Source organism: Hyperoodon ampullatus (genome assembly GCF_949752795.1).
Source record: "Hyperoodon ampullatus genome assembly, chromosome: 18".
NCBI lineage: Eukaryota > Metazoa > Chordata > Mammalia > Artiodactyla > Ziphiidae > Hyperoodon > Hyperoodon ampullatus.
This window is the reverse complement of record NC_136931.1, coordinates 10,926,377-10,947,727: the sequence shown is the minus strand read 5'-3', so window position 1 is coordinate 10,947,727 and position 21,351 is coordinate 10,926,377. Positions and strand designations below refer to the sequence as shown.

At 40.3% G+C, this 21,351-nt stretch overlaps 1 protein-coding gene across 1 annotated transcript in view; it reads right to left on the bottom strand.

The window, feature by feature from the left end:
- The window catches only part of ADAMTS18 (ADAM metallopeptidase with thrombospondin type 1 motif 18), a gene marked incomplete at both ends in the record, with an annotated part of 157,275 nt that overhangs the window by 65,854 nt on the left and 70,070 nt on the right, over positions 1-21,351 (bottom strand). The window contains 7 exons of the mRNA XM_079724025.1: positions 2,952-3,105; positions 5,136-5,273; positions 8,851-8,956; positions 13,575-13,734; positions 15,281-15,364; positions 15,630-15,823; positions 18,001-18,283. Coding sequence (XP_079580151.1) covers positions 2,952-3,105; positions 5,136-5,273; positions 8,851-8,956; positions 13,575-13,734; positions 15,281-15,364; positions 15,630-15,823; positions 18,001-18,283 — 1,119 coding nt within the window. The remainder of the gene's footprint in view (positions 1-2,951; positions 3,106-5,135; positions 5,274-8,850; positions 8,957-13,574; positions 13,735-15,280; positions 15,365-15,629; positions 15,824-18,000; positions 18,284-21,351) is intronic.

Genomic DNA, 21,351 nt, shown 5'->3' with positions numbered 1-21,351 from the left:
AAAAGTGTTCCACGGGACTGAGAAAAGAAAACACAAGGAAACGAGAGATACAGGCAGTGAGCCTGGTCTTACGGACCGTAAAATTCTTCTCCCAAAAAGAGAAGGGAAGGACCTCCAGGACACTGCTTGGAAACACCACCACCAGCAGCGGCCCCAGAGAGGCACCACACATACTATATCCAAAGCTCAATACAGCTCAGAAGACACAATATGGAAACATTTCCCATGGAAATGGAACTGCTACTGACATTAGTAGAAAGCCTAAGGCAGCCTTCCAACAAAATCAATGAGGTTCATCATCTCCGTGTGCTCCCCTATTGGGTCATGGGGGGACAAGTTAAGCTGGGAAAAGGACAATCTACATCAAAATGGAGGTAAGGGAGGTAACCATTGAAACAAAGCCGCAGTTCGAAAGGCTTTCAGAATTAAATTGTTTTCCCTCTTACAGCCAGGGGAAAGCCATAACCCACACCCGGAGCCTATGCGGCAGCCACCAAAATGACCCCAGGGTGGACCAAAGCAAAGGAGACCCCCTCATTCCACAGCCAACGCCAAGCCACAGGGCTAAGGAAAGGGGGCAGCTGGAGAAGACCAGGAAAATAAAGCAAAACACAAAAGCACAGGGATTCCAGAGTGAAATACGACAGGCTGTATGAACATGTTATTTCTTCTGCGGTGAAGTACAGAAGTCAAACGTAATTAGAGCCAACGACATGCTCTGACGACCCGAGAGCCCCCTGAGAAGGCTTCCTTTCAAAGTAAACAGAAAGGAGAGTTTGCACTTTTTGGCTTATCCTTCCCTCTTTTTTCCCCAGCCTATTCATCTAACTTTTCCTTATCTATATAATTCCCTAGACTTAAGTCGTAATTTAAGGGAAAGGAGAATAACCACGGAGACTCCAAAGGTCTCATGTTGCCTGGATGTGACTCTTTAAGGAAAGGGTCTCAATGCCGTATGTTGTTCTGTTCTGTCCCTGGTTGGCTACCTTCTCCTGTTGTATTCTGAAGATTGGATGCCCCTTCTGGGGAAGCGTGACATACTCAAAATGGTAATGGTCCTTGCATATCAAACTCTATCAAGCATCTCAAACTTAACATGTCCAAAACAAAATTCCCCAGCTGTCCCCCCAAATCTGTCCCATGTTCAGCCTTCTCCAGCTCACTAGGCGTTTGCCAAATTAAGATCCACATACCATGGAGGATACACCAAAAAATGTGGATGGTGTATGCACAAACTTTTCTAATGGTTACGCATTTAAATTGCACTAGAAAAATATGCAATCCCATATCAAACTGGCGATTTGGTGGTTATTATTTCTTAGGACTGGACTTTTATTTTTTTTTAAATGAGTTGATTCATAGAAAAGCAACAAGTGAAAAATAATACAGAGATATGGCACAACTAATAAAGGTAATTGTTAAGGACTGAATGTTAATGCTGACGTTTAGGAAACACTGGTGTTAACAAATGAAGAGGAGGAAGCCTAACATCCATGTGGGTGATGCAATTTGTTTAGCTTCCACCAAGGAAGCTTTTTTTTTGTGGCTCTGGGCAAATGGAATACATTCTCTGAGCTCCACTTAGAAAGTGGGTGATAATTCTCACTTCGAAAGGCTTTTGTGAAGATTGAGGAAAAGTAAACTAAGTCTCTAAGTGGAATGCCTTATGTGGAGCAGAGACTCACTTAGCAATTGCTGGGGGTGATGGTGGATGGTGGTGACGGAGGACAGTAGTGGTGGTGATCGCGATGGCGGTGGGGTTGCTGACGAGGGTGGTAATGGTAGTGGGGATGGTGGTGGAGAAAAAGGAGGAGGGAGAAGAAAGGAGGAGGAGAAGGAATAGGAATAGAGAGGGGAAGAGGAGCTATAAATCTCCAAAATTTCCATGTATCCAGATACCTAGAATTTCCACGTTTCTCTTTGGATACTAGGAATTAACCAACTTAAAAATGATTCTACTTTTTAGGGATGTTGAGATGGTCAGTGATGTAGTTGTCAACCAGCTGGAACCATGCTTCTCCCATTTCTACGTCCTGGACTTTTGCGTTTTCCCATATATCTTTTTCACAGAAAGGTAAGTCTTTCTTTTTTTTTTAACTTTTAATTTTATATTGGCATATAGTTGATTCACAATGTTGTGTCACTTTCAGGGGTAGAGCAAAGATGAATGGATAAAGAAGATGTGGTATATATACACAATGGAATATTACTCAGCCATAATAAAGAATGAAATAATGCCATTTGTGGCAACATGAATGGACCTGGAGACTATCATACTAAGTGAAGTAAGTCAGACAGAGAAAGACAAATATCATATGATATCGCTTATATGCAGAGAATCTAAAAGAAATGATTCAAATCAACTTATTTACAAAACATGTAAGTCTTTCCTGAATGAAAGATGACACAAAAATTGTGTTAAGATTACTCAAGATACACGTTGATTCTCAAAAAAACAAAAGATTACTCAACATACATACAAAAAAAGTGTTAAGATTACTCAAGACACATACAAAAAAGTTAGCTACCAATGATCATGTTCATATTACTGTAAAAGGCCTATGTATGTCTTCTGAGGTGGTGATGATCTTATATGGATTACATTAAAAGGGAATATGAAACAATGATAACAAAAACAGTTACAAGCAGTAGGTAAAAGCTACTGTATCTAGATTTACTACTTGTGATAAAATCTTTGTCTACAGAGGAGGAATTTTCTTCCAAGGACGCAGTCAGATGGTATTTAAACCAGGCACGGTCTATAGGGGATAAGCCTGGATAATTCACTGACAGTAAAATTGCCACTTAATTATCACGCCAAACAGATGACATTTTAGAGATAACCCAGACTCTAACCCTTGGCCTTAGCAAACCAAATGTTTATACTTCTGGTAGATACACAGACACACGATAGAATCTTAATGTAAGTTTGAAATCACAAGCAAACATACCTTCACAAAACCAAGGCTGCATAACTTGGCTTTTGCTCCAAATTGCCACTTGCACTGTGTGTCAGCATCATAAATCTGTCCTGGTAGTTGGTCCGGATATTTATACTGTCCTGTTTGTTTGGGCTCATCCACCAGACACCCAGCCTGAGGTGTACTGCAGTGATAACACGTCCTTATTAGTTACCATGTCTATCTGTGATCTGGCCACACAAAACACCATACCTCTGAATGCATTCATGTGAAGAAAAATGTAACATGGCAAAGAAATAGGTACATGCTTAAAGTTAAAAGAGTGAGTCCTGTCCCGTCTAAGAAGATGAAATTTACACAACTGCAAAGTGTTGTACATGGTACTGGAAGTTATAGCCATCCAACTTGTGAGGCTTGACCTACTAGGAGATGGGAGAAGTCAGTATATTTGAAAACTTTCCCCAATAGTCTCATTCAACAATATTCAACAAATTTGTCTGAGTGCCTACCCTGTGGTGAGTATTAAAGTTACAAAATAAACTAGTTAGAGACAGTTACTTGTCTTCACAGAGTTGAAAGTCACACTGTATTTTTTACAGACAATGGGGCAGTGGTCAAAGATGTATTTTACCTCAAATAATCTTTATGAGCAAAAAACGAAAAAGATTTTGAAACAAATCAGGGAATCAGGACAAAGGATGCATTGAGAAAAAAAATCAGTCTTAATGGGATGGATTTTCATAGAAAGCACCTTATCTCCACTTACTTAAGTAATTAAACTAGGATGTCACTGAGAGGTAAAACAGTACAGTGGTTACGTGTGATTTTGGAGTCAGACAGATGGGGGTCCTAGTCAACCATGCAATCAAGATCAACCCTTATACATCTCATTACTGACATAATTTGACTTCAATAAGAGTTGTTAACACATCAAGCGAGACAATGTAACATGCTCACCACAGTGTAGGAAGCATTCAAAGTTAGCTTCTGTTGCTGTTATTATTATTATACACAAAAAAGCATTTAACTACATCATAAAAATGATGGAAGTTCAATCTATACTAAATTGACCTTGATTTATAATATTTACTGATTCCATTCTCACGTGAAATAGAAGAGATAACTTCAGGCCCCGGATCATAAATTTAAAATGAATTAGAAAATCTTTTATGTGAGAAAGTCACATAGCGAGAGGCATGTCAATTGTTTACTATCCTTTGGGGCATCATTTGGTTAGACACCCTTCCACTGAATCAGCCTTGCCTGTGTGTATGGCTAATTCTGTAAACATCTGCAAATAATATGCACTGGCACAGGTTCAAACAAAAAAGTACCAGGGGAATAATAATTCTCAAAGAAACTTGGTTAGTTTCCCTAATATCTGGTCAAAGGGAGATGCGATAAGAACCTGAGTGTTCTTGCGAGTCAACCTAGATTAACAAGCTATATCTACATACATATAAAATGATACAATACATGTATGTTTAACCACAACTCTAGTGTTGTAAAATGGTCAAATATATTTAAGGAAATCAAAAGAAATGTCGAAGAGTTTCAAGTTTGTGTTCATCATTTACTATGAATCAAATAGTGCTACCTTCCTAACTCCCATTTTACTAATGAAATCTAGGAGTTTTGAGTTATTGAAGGGATTTTACAGAGCTATCATCATGCCCTTTGGATGTCTCTTGGACACTGAGCTAGCTCATGGCCATTTCAAACAAAAGAGCCAATCAACACAAGGCTCCATTCACTGTAACACAAGCACACCATTTTAGTGCTTTTAATACTCTTATGACTGAGTTGATTAGATTAAAATAATTAGTTACAGTAAAAAGGCAATATATACAGCAACCTCTGGACATCATAGAGGAGAGAGAGTTCTAAGCACAGACCATGGAGTCATAACAGACCTAAGTGTGAGTCTTATGTTGACAACTTACCAGCTATAGACCCTTAAGCACAATTAACCTCCCTAAGACTCAATTTCCTCAACTCTAGAATGAGGATAATAATAGGATGATGTGAGGATTGAATGGGGCAATATATGAGGAGCATTTAGCACAATATTAGACCTTCACTGTATTTCTTCAACAATAATCATGACAATATAATCGTCATCAATCCACCAAGTATTTGTTTTCATGTCTGTTGAGCACCGTTCACGGTCACTACTCCAAACCTGGGAATGCCCCTGGCTCTGGCCTGTCTTACCTGAGGAATTTCTTCAGATACTGCCGGCTGCACGAGGACCATGAGAACACCCCATTGTTTCCGGTCAGCGTGGGAGACATGATGTTGCCTTCCGCTTTCCTGCAGGGGTTGCCTTCCCCATCGTGAACCATGCCGAAACTAAAACAGAAAGAAGAAAACAGAAAGCCTTCTGGGAACCCATTTCCCAAACTATAAGCAGAGGAAGAAAAAGATGTATTGAGAATCAGGGAACCCAAGTGAGGGACAGTCATAGACATTGTAAGAAAAGGGAAAGACAAAACGAGGTACTATCTATTGTTGTAAAATTCATGTAGAAAATTCTAAAGAATGCTAAGGGCTTTTTAATATTATATCTTGGCCACAAAATCAAAGAATGATATACGTGCTACAGATTTTAAGGGCAAGAAAGTTTTGGTCAAGATTTCCAAGTTAAACTAAAATGATGAGACAGTCAAATTCTTTTATTCCAAACAGCAAAAATATTTTTCTTGTCACCCATATGGAACTGTGGTAAGAAATTTCAGAATGAGTAGGAGTTAAGTACAGACAGAAGCTGATTATATATATACATATACATATATATATATATATATATATATTTTTTTTTTTTTTTTTTTTTTTTTTTTTTCGGTACTCGGGCCTCTCACTGCTGTGGCCTCTCCCGTTGCGGAGCACAGGCCCCGGATGCGCAGGCTCAGCGGCCATGGCTCACGGGCCCAGCCGCTCCGCGGCATGCAGGACCCTCCCAGACCGGGGCACGAACCCACGTCCCCTGCATCGGCAGGCGGACTCTCAACCACTGCGCCACCAGGGAAGCCCTGATTATATTTGTTTATTGACTCTTTATGCATTAGTGTGACATATAAACTTCTAATGATGATCACTTTATTGCTGAAATCACAGACTCTATAAAATTAAATTCCCCTACCTACAGTCATAAACAGCTTTGAAAATTAATGGTTGAATCCATCTACTGAAGGTGCATGATGGACTTCTTTTGAATGCATTTTTTGAGAAGACTTTAATTTGGCCTATTTCACCAAAGAAGGTTCTAGCAATAACAGAGTAAAAATAATTTTAGGTGGTTTACCTAGAAATCATATACATTACACCTCAATGACTCCCAAATCTCCTAACTGGTAGCATAAATGTGACATTAAAGTTTATATGCACATAGAATACACACACCACAAAGACAGAGCTTACTTCAGGCCATATTAAACTGGAAGGGGATGGGGAAATAAGCTTCTTAGGTCAACTCCAAAAAATTCAGTACCCAAAAAAGCTTTTTCTGACTTTTCTCTGGAGGTAGAGAATGGAGGGATACCAATTTATCATTGATTTAGATTGTTCTTAGCCTAATTATTTAGAGGAGTAAAATGTGTCTCTTAAGAACATTTTTTAAGAGGCAGGTAGGATTTCTGTGGAAATAAGCATGCTACTTTGATATAATAATTTATCAATATAGCCATCCTTCGAAGGTAGCCTATTCCAAATAAACAACCATATTATAACCATAGATATGATCCTATTGTGACCCATGTCTGCAAACTAGCTATTTTCCCATCATTCCTCCCAATTTATCAGGCAAGGAATGGCAAGATGGCGGTATACTGTGGTCCTATCAGTGAGTACCCCAGGGCTTTAGAGGTGACGGATTCACACATAGGTATTAATTAACCTCAAAACACACTCGGGGAAAGCATTTTCCCATCCTCCACTTTGCCCAGTTCAGTTCATCGTTGTACCTAACCAGGAAACTAAGGGGGTTTGTTTGGGAGACACTCTTTCTAAATATATTTGTGAAAGTTAAAAGCAGAAGGAAATTTACATGTAAAGCACCACAGGAAAGGGTAAGAATCACAGAGATGGGGATAAGATGGGGAGAGATCAAAGCCATTACTCTAAGAGGAGAAGGTCATTAAATCAGCATTTCACTGTAGTTTTACAGACAAAAGAAAACCAAGTTTGAATTGAACTTTGAACTTGAAATTTCTTAATTTTCTAATTTACTTTGATTGAACACCCTTTTAGAAGATAACATGCGCTTTCTTTAGCACATGTCAAAAGTCTTGTCAAAATCTCATGAATTGTCTGTTTCACAATTTAAGTCTGTTAGGCCAGGTTACTTAGAATTTGACTATGTACTTTCCACTATATCTGTTCTTCCTCCTACCTCTGGACTCTCCTCACCCCACCTGGAGAATGTCTTTGGTTTTCCTTACTAACATGTTGGATTTTGATTTTGGTAACTTTAACTCACGACCAAAGATGATTACATTTTTTAAAGGCCAATACGTTTTTTTAAAAATTTTATTTATTTTTAATTTATTTATTTTTGACCGCATTGGGTCTTCGTTACTGTGTGCAGGCTTTCTCTAGTTGTGGCGAGTGAGGGCTACTCTTTGTTGTGGTGTGCGGGCTTCTCTTGTTGTGGAGCACGGGCTCTAGGTGCGTGGGTTTCGGTAGTTGTGGCACGTGGGCTCAGTAGTTGTGGCTCGTGGACTCTAGAGCGCAAGCTCAGTAGTTGTGACACACGGGCTTAGTTGCTCCGCGGCACGTGGGATCTTCCCGGACCAGGGATCGAACCCGTGTCCCCTGCATTGGCAGGTGGGTTACCAACCACTGTGCCACCAGGGAAGTCCCTAAAGGCCAATACTTTGTTAAAGGTGAGAGACTGGTTCATGTGGACCTCATGTTGGTGAAACAAATTTAGATATTTTATTTTCTGCACTTATCAAAGGGACCTTGTGCCTAATGGGCATTTTTGCACCACTGTTCCAATAAAATTGGTTCATTCATATCTTGCTATGAAAGCAGTTGTGCATAGATATAAAATGCTGGGTGACTGTTGGATAACAGTAATGGTCAAGATTCAAATTTTCTGAAGATAATAAATAGCTCACAAGACACACTAATACCAAAATACCAAAATATAAATTATAGTTGCGAAATAGATCATGTTTGCTTTCATTTTTAAGTCAGAAATTAACTCATGCTCTGAAAACGAGCATTCAATATAAATGCTGAATACAAGACACACACACATACACTCCTAAACTCATACACCCTCTGAAACAGTCATTTTGTGAAGCAGTATGCTTATTCCAATATAGATGCTACTGCTTAAATAATGTTTGAAAATTCTCTGTAGAACTGTATGTTTACCAGGTTATATGCTTCATAAAATACATTCATCTCATTACTCTTAGACTTCTTATTCCTCCTTTCTAACCCTATTCTCACAAAAGAATTAAAAGAATATTAAGGACATGCAATGACACCGAGGAAAAGAATATCCAGCACACACATACAGCATACACAAAAGTTTTTAAACAATTAACATGTCATTACATTCTAGGAATTGACATGTCCCCATGATTATTTCTGTAATATAATGAACTAAAAGTAGCTTTACTGCCGCAAAACTTGGAAGAAAATAAACACATGCCTAAATGACCAGAGGATCCATGAGATAACTCGCAGTCCATTTATGCACACAACGTAACATTGAGTAGCTATCAAATGTTCTTTAACAAAAGCCTCAACAATGACTGGCCTTTGATTGAGCCCTTCTTCTAGTCAAGTACTATTCTAAGCTTTATACAAGATTTATCTTAGTTATTCTACCCAGATCAATAATAATCATTAGAGGAATGTCAATGAATCACCCAACTGGTTTTCATAGAAAGTGGTATATCAAGGGGTCGCTTACTTGTGCCCTGACTCGTGAGCGATGGTGAAGGCCAGGCCAAGTCCCGTGTCCTCATTGATGGTACAACTTCGGTACTTACTGCACATGCCACTGATGGGGGCAAACCCTGTTGAAAGAGCAATTTCAAACCCAAATTCAAAAGGAACACACACAGATACCTGATCATTTCTGATGCCCTCAAAATGTTCTGCACAGTTTTAGTTCAAAGGATTAATGTATTTTCTTTTTTTTGGTAGAAAAACACTAAAGGTATAAGCCTCTCTGCCCTCTCTAAATAGATAAGAGTAGGACTTAATACTTTCTTGCTTTTAAAAGATATTGTCATCAACTGACCCTCCTAACAACTGTATGAAGGCAGGATGAGTATTGTAATTCCCATTTTATATATAGGATGGATAGCAAGTCACAGGATATTTATATGCCTGATCTAAGCTCATTATTTGGGTCAGAACAATTGCTAAAATGATAGCTAAACCAATGTAAAATAGTCACTTAACAGTAGTATTAGCATCAAAGCTCAAGGTGTATTTTCTAAGAGAAAACAAGGTATATTTTCTAAGAGACGCATCCTCATTTTTTTCTAAAGCAGATAACACGGAAAGGCCTAAAGAGTGTTAGCAGATTAACTTTATTTTTCTCCTATTCATTATAATGTGATAAATGTTCCTATTCCCCAAAACTACCTCCTTCCAAGAGCAGTTATAAAATCATTCCAGCCTGTTCTCGAGTTTATCTTGAACTACCTTATAGTGTTGAATGTCTTTCTTCTCAAGTGTGGGTCTTCATAACTAGTAGAACAAAGATATGTACCCAAGAGTATGAAATATATGCTTGTGAATTGACTGCATCCACCTTGCTGCCATGATGTAAGTGAGGTCATCTGGTAAACCTAATGTAGAGGCAAACATCGTGGATGGCACCATCATCATCAATGCTAAATAAATGGCAGTTAAATATCATACACTGTCCTATATGCCTCATATACATCTACGTGTGTATAATTATATATTAGAAACTGAGGCTCAGAAAGGTGAATTAATTTGCGCAAGATCTCACAGTCATAAATTCTAGACTCAGGATTTAAGTGCAGACATATTCGAAGTCAACACCCATGTTCTTTGCATTAGGACATGCTGCTTTAAATAAGTGACTTATAGACCAGTTGCTAGGGTTATGTCCTAACATAACTGTACTTGTTTCTCCAAGCCTTTCCGTATATTTTGGTCTCTGACTGACTAATAAAACTACTTCTTCTCAGAATCCCTCTTCAAAATAGCAACAATGCACTGGGCTATCAAATGTCACTTTGCAAATTCCAAGCTCAGAATATGACTGAATGTATACCACCCCCATCATAAAAACCCAACCTATGGAACAATACCCCAAACGGTTGATTCTCAGTCATGCATCATGTTTTGAAGACTGTGATTAATGGTGAACTATTAAAATAAACTTATTTTATAGGATATAATACAGGCATTACAGAGAATTTTTTTAACATCTTTATTGGAGTATAATTGCTTTACAATGGTGTGTTAGTTTCTGCTTTATAACAAAGTGAATCAGTTATACATATACATATGTTCCCATATCTCTTCCCTCCCTCCCTATCCCACCCCTCTAGGTGGTCACAAACCACCGAGCTGATCTCCCTGTGCTATACGGCTGCTTCCCACTAGCTATCTATTTTACATTTGGTAGTGTATATATGTCCATGTCACTCTCTCACTTTGTCACAGCTTACCCTTCCCCCTCCCCATATCCTCAAGTCCATTCTCTAGTAGGTCTGTGTCTTTATTCCCGTCTTGCCCCTAGGTTCTTCATGATGACCTTTTTTTTTTTCTTAGATTCCATATATATGTGTTAGCATACGGTATTTCTTTTTCTCTTTCTGACTTACCTCACTCTGTATGACAGACTCTAGGTCCATCCACCTCACTACAAATAACTCAATTTCGTTTCTTTTTGTGGCTGAGTAATATTCCATTGTATATATGTGCCACATCTTCTTTATCCATTCATCTGTCGATGGACATTTAGGTTGCTTCCATGTCCTGGCTATTGTAAATAGAGCTGCAATGAACATTTTGGTACATGACTCTTTGAATTCTGGTTTTCTCAGGGTATATGCCCAGTAGTGGGATTGCTGGGTCGTATGGTAGTTCTATTTTTAGTTTTTTAAGGAACCTCCATACTGTTCTCCACAGTGGCTGTATCTTTCTTTTTTTCTTTCTTTCTTTTTTTTTTATTAGTCTCTGCTTTACAACAAAGTGAATCAGTCATACATATACATCTGTTCCCACATCCCCTCCCTCCTGCGTCTCCCTCCCTCCCACCCTCCCCATCCCACCCCTCCAGGCAGCCACAAAGCACCGAGCCGATCCCCCCGCGCCACGCGGCCACCCCCCACCAACCATCCACCCCACGCCCGGCAGTGTATACACGTCCATGCCTCTCCCCCGCCCCGTCACAGCCCACCCCCCATATCCCCAAGCCCACCCCCAGTAGGTCTGTGTCTCTATTCCTGTTTTACCCCTAAGTTCTTCATGACTTTTTTTTTCTTAAATTCCAGATATATGTGTTAGCATACGGTATCTGTCTTTCTCTTTCTGACTTACTTCACTCTGTATGACAGACTCTAGGTCTATCCACCTCATTACAAATAGCTCAGTTTCGTTTCTTTTTATGGCTGAGTAATATTCCATTGTATATATGTGCCACATCTTCTTTATCCATTCATCCGATGATGGACACTTGGGTTGTTTCCATCTCCGGGTTATTGTGAATAGAGCTGCAATGAACATTTTGGTACATGTCTCTTTTTGAATTATGGTTTTCTCAGGGTATATGCCTAGTAGTGGGATTGCTGGGTCATATGGTAGTTCTATTTTTAGTTTTTTAAGGAACCTCCATACTGTTCTCCATAGTGGCTGTATCAAGCTACATTCCCACCAACAGTGCAAGAGGGTTCGCTTTTCTCCACACCCTCTCCAGCATTTATTGTTTGTAGATTTTTTGATGATAGCCATTCTGACTGGTGTGAGGTAATATCTCATTGTAGTTTTGATTTGCATTTCTCTAATGATTAATGATGTTGAACATTCTTTCATGTGTTTGTTGGCAATCTGTATATCTTCTTTGGAGAAATGTCTACTTAGGTCTTCTGCCCATTTTTGGATTGGGTTGTTTGTGTTTTTGATATTGAGCTGCATGAGCTGCTTGTAAATTTTGGAGATTAATCCTTTGTCAGTTGCTTCATTTGCAAATATTTTCTCCCATTCTGAGGGTTGTCTTTTCGTCTTGTTTATGGTTTCCTTTGCTGTGCAGAAGCTTTTAAGTTTCATTAGGTCCCATTTGTTTATTTTTGTTTTTATTTCCATTTCTCTAGGAGGTGGGTCAAAAAGGATCTACTGTGATTTATGTCATAGAGTGTTCTGCCTATGTTTTCCTCTAAGAGTTTGATAGTGCCTGGCCTTACATTTAGGTCTTTAATCCATTTTGAGTTTATTTTTGACTGCATTGGGTCTTCGTTACTGTGCGCAGGCTTTCTCTACTTGTGGCGAGTGAAAGCTACTCTTTGTTGTGGTGCGTGGGCTTCTCATTGCGGTGGCTTCTCTTGTTGCGGAGCATGGGCTCTAGGCACTCGGGCTTCAGTAGTTGTGGCTCGCTGGCTCAGTCGTTGTGGCTCACGGGCTCTAGAGCACAGGCTCAGTAGTTGTGGGGCATGGGCTTCATTGCTCCGCGGCATGTGGGATCTTCCCGGACCAGGGTTCGAACCCGTGTCCCTTGCGTTGGCAGGTGGATTCTTAACCACTGTGCCACCAGGGAAGCCCATAAAAGTCTAATCTACTTTTATCTTTAATATATTATGAATGATTATAAAGCACTTCAAGGAAAAATATATTTTGAGGAAAAAATGGGAGTAAATCATGTAAACTTTTCTCAGTACCCCCACATTTTTACCATCCATCTGGACTATCAGTTGTGTCTGAAAAATATGGCTCCCACTGCCTGTTTCAGTAAAGGAAGTTTTATTGGAACGCAGCCATGCTCACTTGTTTACATACTGTCTTTTTTACTAATAGAGCTAAAGTGAGTAGTTTCAACAGAGCTTGTATGACACACGCAAAGCCTAACATATTTACTGTCTTGCCCTTTGCAGAAAACATTTGCCCACCCCGATCTAGATGAGCATCAATTCATTTAAAAAAATTGTTGAATTCCTACTGTGTGCAACAGACTATACTAGAAAATATAATATAGCTGTGAAAAATAGAGTCCTTATTCACTGTCTTGTACAAATATGGAAGAGCTGAGTCCTGCAAAGTTCAAGTAACTTTCTAAAAGAAGCATGCTATCTAGGGGCATAGTTGAATGCCACGGAGACCAGTCAAGTTCTTTTCAGCTATCCAGTTCTGCAGTCAAGATGTTTATGGAATAACCTACAATGTGTGTAGTTAAATGACAATTTATCTCATGCCTGAAGGATCATCAAAAGGTTTAATAAAGAAAAACACAACAGGAATAAAGTAAAGGGGTCCCCATTCCACACTGAGTTCAGTTAAAAAGAACAATATTCAGCAGCGGGTACAATGAAGATACTCCACAATTTGCAGATTAAGTCTCCTTATTAAGAATCCTAAGGGCCACCCACTCAATAGAAAGCTTCCAGACTGTGTTTTTAGCTAACATGGGTGAGCATGAAGCATTTGCTCATATCATACCTAGAGTATCACATGGTTCGTTCTTCCAGGAACAGATATCAAATCCCGTGAGTAGGATGGCGTGGTCATGCCTCTTGCCATTCTTTCCAATGAGGGCAGACTGCCACTGACAAAAACTATTCAGAGATTGGTCTGCATGATGGTTGATCAATAATCCTCCCTATGGGAAACCCACACAAATTAAAGTGTGAACTTGTCACAGAGATGAGAATGTTGCATCATTCTATTGGTACAGGCAAACACAGAAGCACCTTGTTTCTGGGGGAAGGGTCAGCAGAGGAAAACATTTGAGCTAAGGCTGGACATATTGGTGTTAAAAAAAAAAAAACTAAAAATATTTTGGGTAAATGCTCACAGTATTGATAGTTACTACAGAGTTTCAGTAGTGTGCTTTATGACCAACTGTGTTTCTACAACAAATAAACTGGCATCAGTTAGAAACACCTTTGTTCATCTCATGCTGGTACCATCTTTATAGAACTGTTATTACTTTTAGAACATAATGTAATTCATGGGGATAAAGCTCCACGGCTTCTTCAACAAAGCATGAGGACGGTACTGACCATAGCTTATTTACCCCTATGTCAAAATTTCCAGCCAAGGGCTCGGCACATCATAGGTTACAATCCATCAATCGATAAAATGAAAGCTCACTGAATGGATGAAGAAACAATTAGCCACAATATCCTAAAGAGTAAGAAAGGACCTAGTCTTCAAATAATTTTTATCAAAATGTTTTCTCAGAACTACTGACTTGGGTCGAATTGAGGGGTTTTAGGCAAAATCTTTAATTATCAGTGAATTAGGACGTTGCTGACTTTGAGTCCTTGAGCAAAGTGTGAGTAGTAAGTTAGACAGAAGGGTCTCCCAAACAACACACACCTTTTCTGCCCTTCCAAAATTCTAAGAATAATTGGATACGTTGTTAACCTCTGTAGCGCTATAGACCTGGGCAGTTAGGTTCATTTTTTGTCTGGTCTCTGACTCTCTGCTTTGTCCATTCATTACTGGAGTTACAGATGGAGAGGAAAAGCCTCAGGGGACTGAAAAATAGTTGTATTGGTAATCCCCACCTCAGAAAATACAGTTTCAACATCAAAACACTACAAAGCAGTAGGTGCCATGCAACTTAACACTTTATTATATGTTCTGTCTTGCACCTCACTGTAAGCAAGTCAAGGGCGGTTAAATATTCCTTGTTTAGTTTCTGTAGTACCTAAGGTGGTTGGTTTTGGGAGACAGTAGGTTTACCACCAGAATTTTCAGATGACTTATTTTCAGTGTATTTTCAAAATACCCTTTGTACCTACCCAGCATCTCCAACTTGCAAAATCCAGCTAACTTTTAAATCTCTTACCAAATGCACTTCCCTTGTGAAGCTTCCATAATATTTATATAACATAGTATCTATATTTTACTTTTGTATTCATATTATATATGCACATTTAATCATATTAGATATCACTGTATATTGAAAAATATATATTGCATATATATTTTGTATGTTTATATATAAATCATTATTTTGTGATGTTTTAGTATTTAAATGCACAACCCTATTAGATTGTACTTTCCTTGAGGGTAATTTGAAATTTTCAAATTTGAATTTCTAATGACAATGACATGGGTTGGCACACAGTAGGTGTTCAATAAGTGTATCCTGAATGGCAGGATGAATGACGAAGTAAACGAAGTATGGCACTTACAGGTTCTTGTTCCAGAAGAATGAGGCTGACTACAACAATGTTTATATCACTTCCAATGGTCCCATCTTTAAAGAGGCTGGAAACCTGTTGGAACAAATTGAAATCAAACAAGTAAAAGAAACAAAATTTGAAAATTTCCAAAACTGCCAGGGGAGATCAGACATACATATAAGCATGTATGTTTTGATTTTACCAAATACATGTATGTATGAAGCCAATTCCCTCCAAATTTAATTTTTTTCAATAAAATCATGTGGCTACACCTGCTATTCAACCCATGCGAGGGAATTCCATGATTTTTAGCTATCTTAGAGAGACAGGGGGTTGGCGTCCTGACAGTCTCCCTTACCATGTTCATGACTGTGAGAATGTACGTGGTGACATTGGCCTTGCCATGCTTTTCCACCATTTTCTTATCTGCTACCACAAGGGTTTCCACGTTTAGGCCTTTTTGTGACTTTCCAGCTGATCTTCTGGGCCGCCCTGCGCTCCCGTATTCATCAAACATGAGATAGGTATCCTCTGTGGGAGGCCTAGGGGCATCTACAAGGAACATAAGAGCATTTGGAGGGCTATCAGCAGAGATCATCCAGGGGAGACAGACAGAAATCTAAACAAGGGGAGGAGAGAGACCATGTAACCAACACTTCACTCGTCTCCTGATAAATGATGCCACTGGTACCTGTTCTGGGGCTATGGACCTAATTTATGGTCAAGAGAGATTCTTTCAAAAGAAGGTTGGATGGAGGGAGGGATGGATGGATGGACAGACAAATGGATTCAGTAACTCAAAAATGTTCTTCTAAAGAGTCAAAGAAAACAAGCTACAATTCTAGTTGGAAGAGCGGGTCAAGAAAAATCAGTATTGTGGGAAGGAAATGCTCATTTTATTTTATTGCTAAGAAACTGCAGAAACGACATTATCCTTTGCTTCTGAATTCATTATCACACTTTGTATATTATTTTCTAAATAAAATTTAGAAATATGTATCCTGTAGAACACTGCCCATGTTCTTGTTTCATCAACACAAACTTTGAAGTAGAACAAAATAAGTGGTCAATAAGAGCTCTTTGATCTGATATTAATTTAGTTGCTGGGGAGACAGCATAGTCAGAAGTGATATTTAAAATTAATACTTTGTAATAGATAAGGTGCAGGCATGGATATTGGCCACAGTCTCTGAGCAGAGACCCGGAAGTACCTGTTGGATTAAGCACGACCCCTTTAGTTAATGGACTGTGACAGATCCAAGGGTTGCTGGGAAGGAAAACGCATTTGAAAAGCTCAGGACAGTATGTACTACTAATAGAGATATATTTTAATACTTTAACAACTGGTATAGTCATTATAGTGAAGTCAATGTTCCCCAGAGAGAAATTAAAAAATCAAATCATTGAGAGTTAGATTTAAAACCTCAAGTAGGCCATTTTGATAAATGACTCTGAGTTTCAGTTTCCTCATCAATGAAAAGAGTATAATATCCAACCATAAGGCTGCTCTAAAGATTAGCTTTTACATCTCATATCAAAGACATATCATTGCCACTATAAATATCATTACTATCATTAATTAATACCACTACTATTATAAATTCATGCCAAACAGATGTTCTTTAAAAAGGATATTTCAGTTACACCCAAATCCCCAAAACCAATTAAAATGGTAGAAAGTGTCTTGCATTTTGCTCCCGATCAGCATGGCAGGGATACCACTTCCTCTTCTCCGTGGATATCACCTGGCTGCTCTGTCCAACTGGCTAGTCACGTGCTTCTCATGGCTCCTGAGACTTTGAAATGGGGCTGGTGCCACTGAAGGAACCAAATTTTTAATTTTATTTCATTTTTATGAATTTTATTTTACACTTAAAAAGTAATATTTGTTTCAGCTATTGAAAACCTTAAGCATATTTGGAACAGTCTGACTATGTAAGTCTACTTGAACTTTAAATTTTATGAAATCGAGATACAGATTAAGTATTTCTGGTGAGAATTTATTGTCTGATTTGAAATTGTTCTTGAAGTGTTAAATAAATAGATTTCCAAAACTTAATATGAAAAAAGAATATAAAATACTTCATTTTAATTTGTTTTCATTGGTTATATTGATGACATGTTGAGATATTTTGTATATATTGTGTTAAATATATTATTAATATTAATTATGCATTTAAACATTTTTTAATGTGGCATTTAAAAAATGTAAAATTACATTTGGGGCAGGTGTTATATTTCTATTGGACACTGCTGGTCTGAAAAATGCAGACGGTTGGGCCCGGGTCACAAACCAAGTCCAAGGGTCCTTGTGTTTCATCGCCACCTCCAATCAGGTGCCAGTATTCTTGTTAACTGGGAAGTCTTTCCCTCAAAGCCTCAAAAGGAACACCCAACCACACCTGGGAATTCACCTCTGATTTCCTTCATCATTTGGAAGACTGGGTCCTTTTCTCATGGGTACAGAAACTAAAATAATATTGGGACCTTCGACTAAAAAGTAAAAGATGTTAAAAGAGGAACATAAATCTTTCCAGTTTAACTTAGAAAACATGATCACCCAGTTTTTGTCTGACAGGGATGATTTCTGGTTCATCTCCAAGATTAATTTCAGTGGGGGCTTAGTGTAGCCCAATTTTAACCTGCAAAGTCAGCACACCCAATGGCACTTGGGGAAACCTGTCGAGGGCCCAGAGAGGAACAGAACAAGAAAAAGTTTCCTTACATACATTTCTTGCGTCGTCCACAAAAATGCTGCTTTTGCAACCTTCCATGGTGATGTTTTCTTTCTGGACTCCAGGATGTGTGGGGAGTGCGACTTGGGGGGTGACCAGCAGAGTTCCCGCTGGAGCTCAGGTAGCCATGGCAACGCTGGACCTTCTCCTCGGCCGTCCTTTTGTATAGCACGTGAGGATGGTGGCCCGCAGGGGAGCTGTAGTTGTGTTCCTGGGCCAGGAGCTGAGGTAATGGCGAGATGAGGAATTCATTTTTTCGTGTCCTTATGAGACCTGACTAAAAAGCCAAACACAAAGAACACATTAAGGATACCACGCATCCCTTTCTTGATGTGTTGATTTTCAGCAACTGTTTATCGGCTTCTTCCCATGTGCAGGTACTGTGCTAAATGCTTGGTGTGTATCATGTCGTTTTATCTGCACCATGAGCAGTGGCAACTGTTATTACCCCCATTTTACAGATGAGAAAACTTTGGCTAAGGTAGTAAGTAGGAAAGCTAGTACTGGCACCCAGAATTCTCCACCTGCTGGGGCAGTACTGTTAATTACAATTCTAGGCTGCCAGTCTTGATGTCTGGTACTCAAGGGCTAAGCCATGTGACATCTTGGGAGTCTCCACATCTAGGACATGGCAGACACTGTGGTAAACACAGGACAGAGTGATGAATAGAAAAACAGCCCCACCCTGGAAGAGCTTATAGTGTAGACAGTAAAAACAAAGACATTCCATCTTGATTTCATAAGCGCTCGACAAAAGAAGTAGCACGGATTGCAAAGTGAGTGATTATCACTTATCTCCAAGTAGAGGTCTGGGGAATCCAATGGGTTGCACCATCACGAAGAGACATATCTGCTAAATTGAGAAGAAAGAGGGGACTGGGGCGAGCCCATCCGATCACAATGTCACTTTCAAGTTCATGGCACAATACATCTATCTTTGTACCTGATATTTCGGCCACAGTACACCCCTGCCTTTTTCCCTGCACGCTTCGTGCTCTCTCTTCTCTGCATCTGCCTCAGAATTTCCCTGATCTCCAGGCGCTGCTATGGAAAATGTAGTCTGTGGACCAGCAGCTCCAGCCTCAGCCGGGGTTCTGGTTAGAAATGCAGACTCTTAGGTCTCTCCCCAGACCTGCGGACTCAGAATCTACATTTTACATAGATCCCGGGTGATGTATCTGCCCGTTAACGTTTGCAAAGCACTGACACAGGCCAGCAATTCTTAAACTTTGCTGAACGTAGGACACGCCTGCAGATCTAAATACACACACACACACACACACACACACACACACACACACACACACACACACACACACACGTCACTCACTCCCAGACAGAATCCCATACCATCAAAAACCGAATCTCTTGTGACTCATGTATCACAAATTCTTTTAACTGCTCCACGGATTACACCAAAGTACAGAGTTTGTGACCTAGTGCTTCAGGTCCCACCTTCTTCATATGCCAAATGGGGAGAATTCTTCCTGCCCTGACCACCTTTCAAGGCGAGATAAAATAACCATTGCAGAGGCCCTTTAAACACTCTCAATCCCAGCAGTTTGGATGACTGACAATAATGAGTGAGTGAATCAACTCACATTAGCTGAGCGCCAGCGAGGTGCCAGGCATTCAGGTAACTGCGAGCACATACCTGTGCAGGAAATACGCACACATAGCATGCAGTTTACTGGGGAGCCAGACACATAAATATTCAAGGATGTAAGGGGGGGTCAGGGTGAGGGCAGGTTACCAAGGGAACACAGAGGCGTGTGTGGGGTGGATGGGTGGCATCAGAGGGGCTGTCCCCAGACCTTATTTTAACCCTCTGTCATGATTCAGTTTCTCACTCCTAAAAGGAGTCCCAGAATGTGTGATGCGGTCCTGGTTTTCCTTCCACTTCAGAAGTCGGCTGCCTTCTTAAAGACTGTCTTATGAGGACTTCCCTGGCGGTCCAGTAGTTAAGACGTTGCGCTTCCACTGCAGGGGTCACGGGTTCGATCCCTGGTCGGGGAACTAAGACCCTTCATGCCTCGTGGCGTGGCCAAAAAAACCCCCCAAAACCAAGCCAAAACAAAACAAACAAAAAAACAAAGACTGTCTTATGGTCTGCAGCACCAGCATGATGCTTTCCTTCGTTCAGCAAACACACTGAGCATCTAATTCACAGCCCTGTTCTAGGCACTGGCACAAAGAGATACAAAGTTATGAAGCAGTTCACCTTCCTGCTGTCATAGAGAGGATGGGAGAATCAACTGGCAACAAAACTTTAAAGAAGTAAAATCTCACGATCCCAGAAATCCTGCCCACCCACCGCACCTTAGGCTGTATCTCAGAGCAGCCCGTCCCCCCCACCAGCCCAGTGCCAGGCTGGCAGATACTTTCATCCTTCATTTGGACACTTTCTATTGAATCTTCCAAATCCCCCATCTTCTCCAATATGGTCTCCTGACATTGGCCAGTGTCCTTGGCCAACATGAATCAACTCACTTCACGCGCCCTGGTATTCATCTCAAATCTGAATCCCTTTTCCTGGCCCACGAATCTCTCCACCATCTGCTTCCTTTGGAGCCTGGCAGCTGTGTCTGTCCCCTCTCCTTCATACCATCCCGAATAGGACACGTCTTTGACTTTCTCTTTTGTTTTTTGGCTGCGTTGGGTCTTCATTGCTGAATGTGGGCTTCCTCTAGTTGCTGCGAGCGGAGGCTACTCTTGGTTGCGGTGCGCGGGCTTCTCATTGCGGTGGCTTCTCTTGTTGCAGAGCACGGGCTCTAGGCGCACAGGCTTCAGTAGTTGTGGCACACAGGCTCAGTAGCTGTGGCGCACGGGCTTAGCTGCTCCGCGGCATGTGTGATATTCCTGGACCAGGGATCAAACCCGTGTCCCCTGCATTGGCAGACGGATTCTTAACCACTGCGCCACCAGGGAAGCCCCAGATCGTTTACTTTTATAAGGGAAAAGTCCATGTGTCGGGGGCCTCCCTCTTTTACCAGGAAGGAGAGGTTGACTAAAACTCTAGAAATTCTTATCAACTGAGAAGTTTCTGCCTTAAATCTGCGTAACAGCCATACCCTTGTTTACTGGGCTTTGCCTGATAGGCTCCCATAACTGTCACCCCCTACCCCAACCTTTCTATTGTGTTTAGCTGGAGATGGTATTTAAGGGGGCGGGGGATGGCTTGGGCCTTATGGGGGAGTTACTCAGCTTGCCTGGGCATCTCCCATGCACACAGGAGGTATACTTGTTATTAAACGTCTATTTGTTTTCTCCGGTTAATCTCTCCTTTATTACAGTTGGGGGCGTGGTCTCAGCCAAGAACCTAAAAGGGTAAAGGGAAAATTCCTT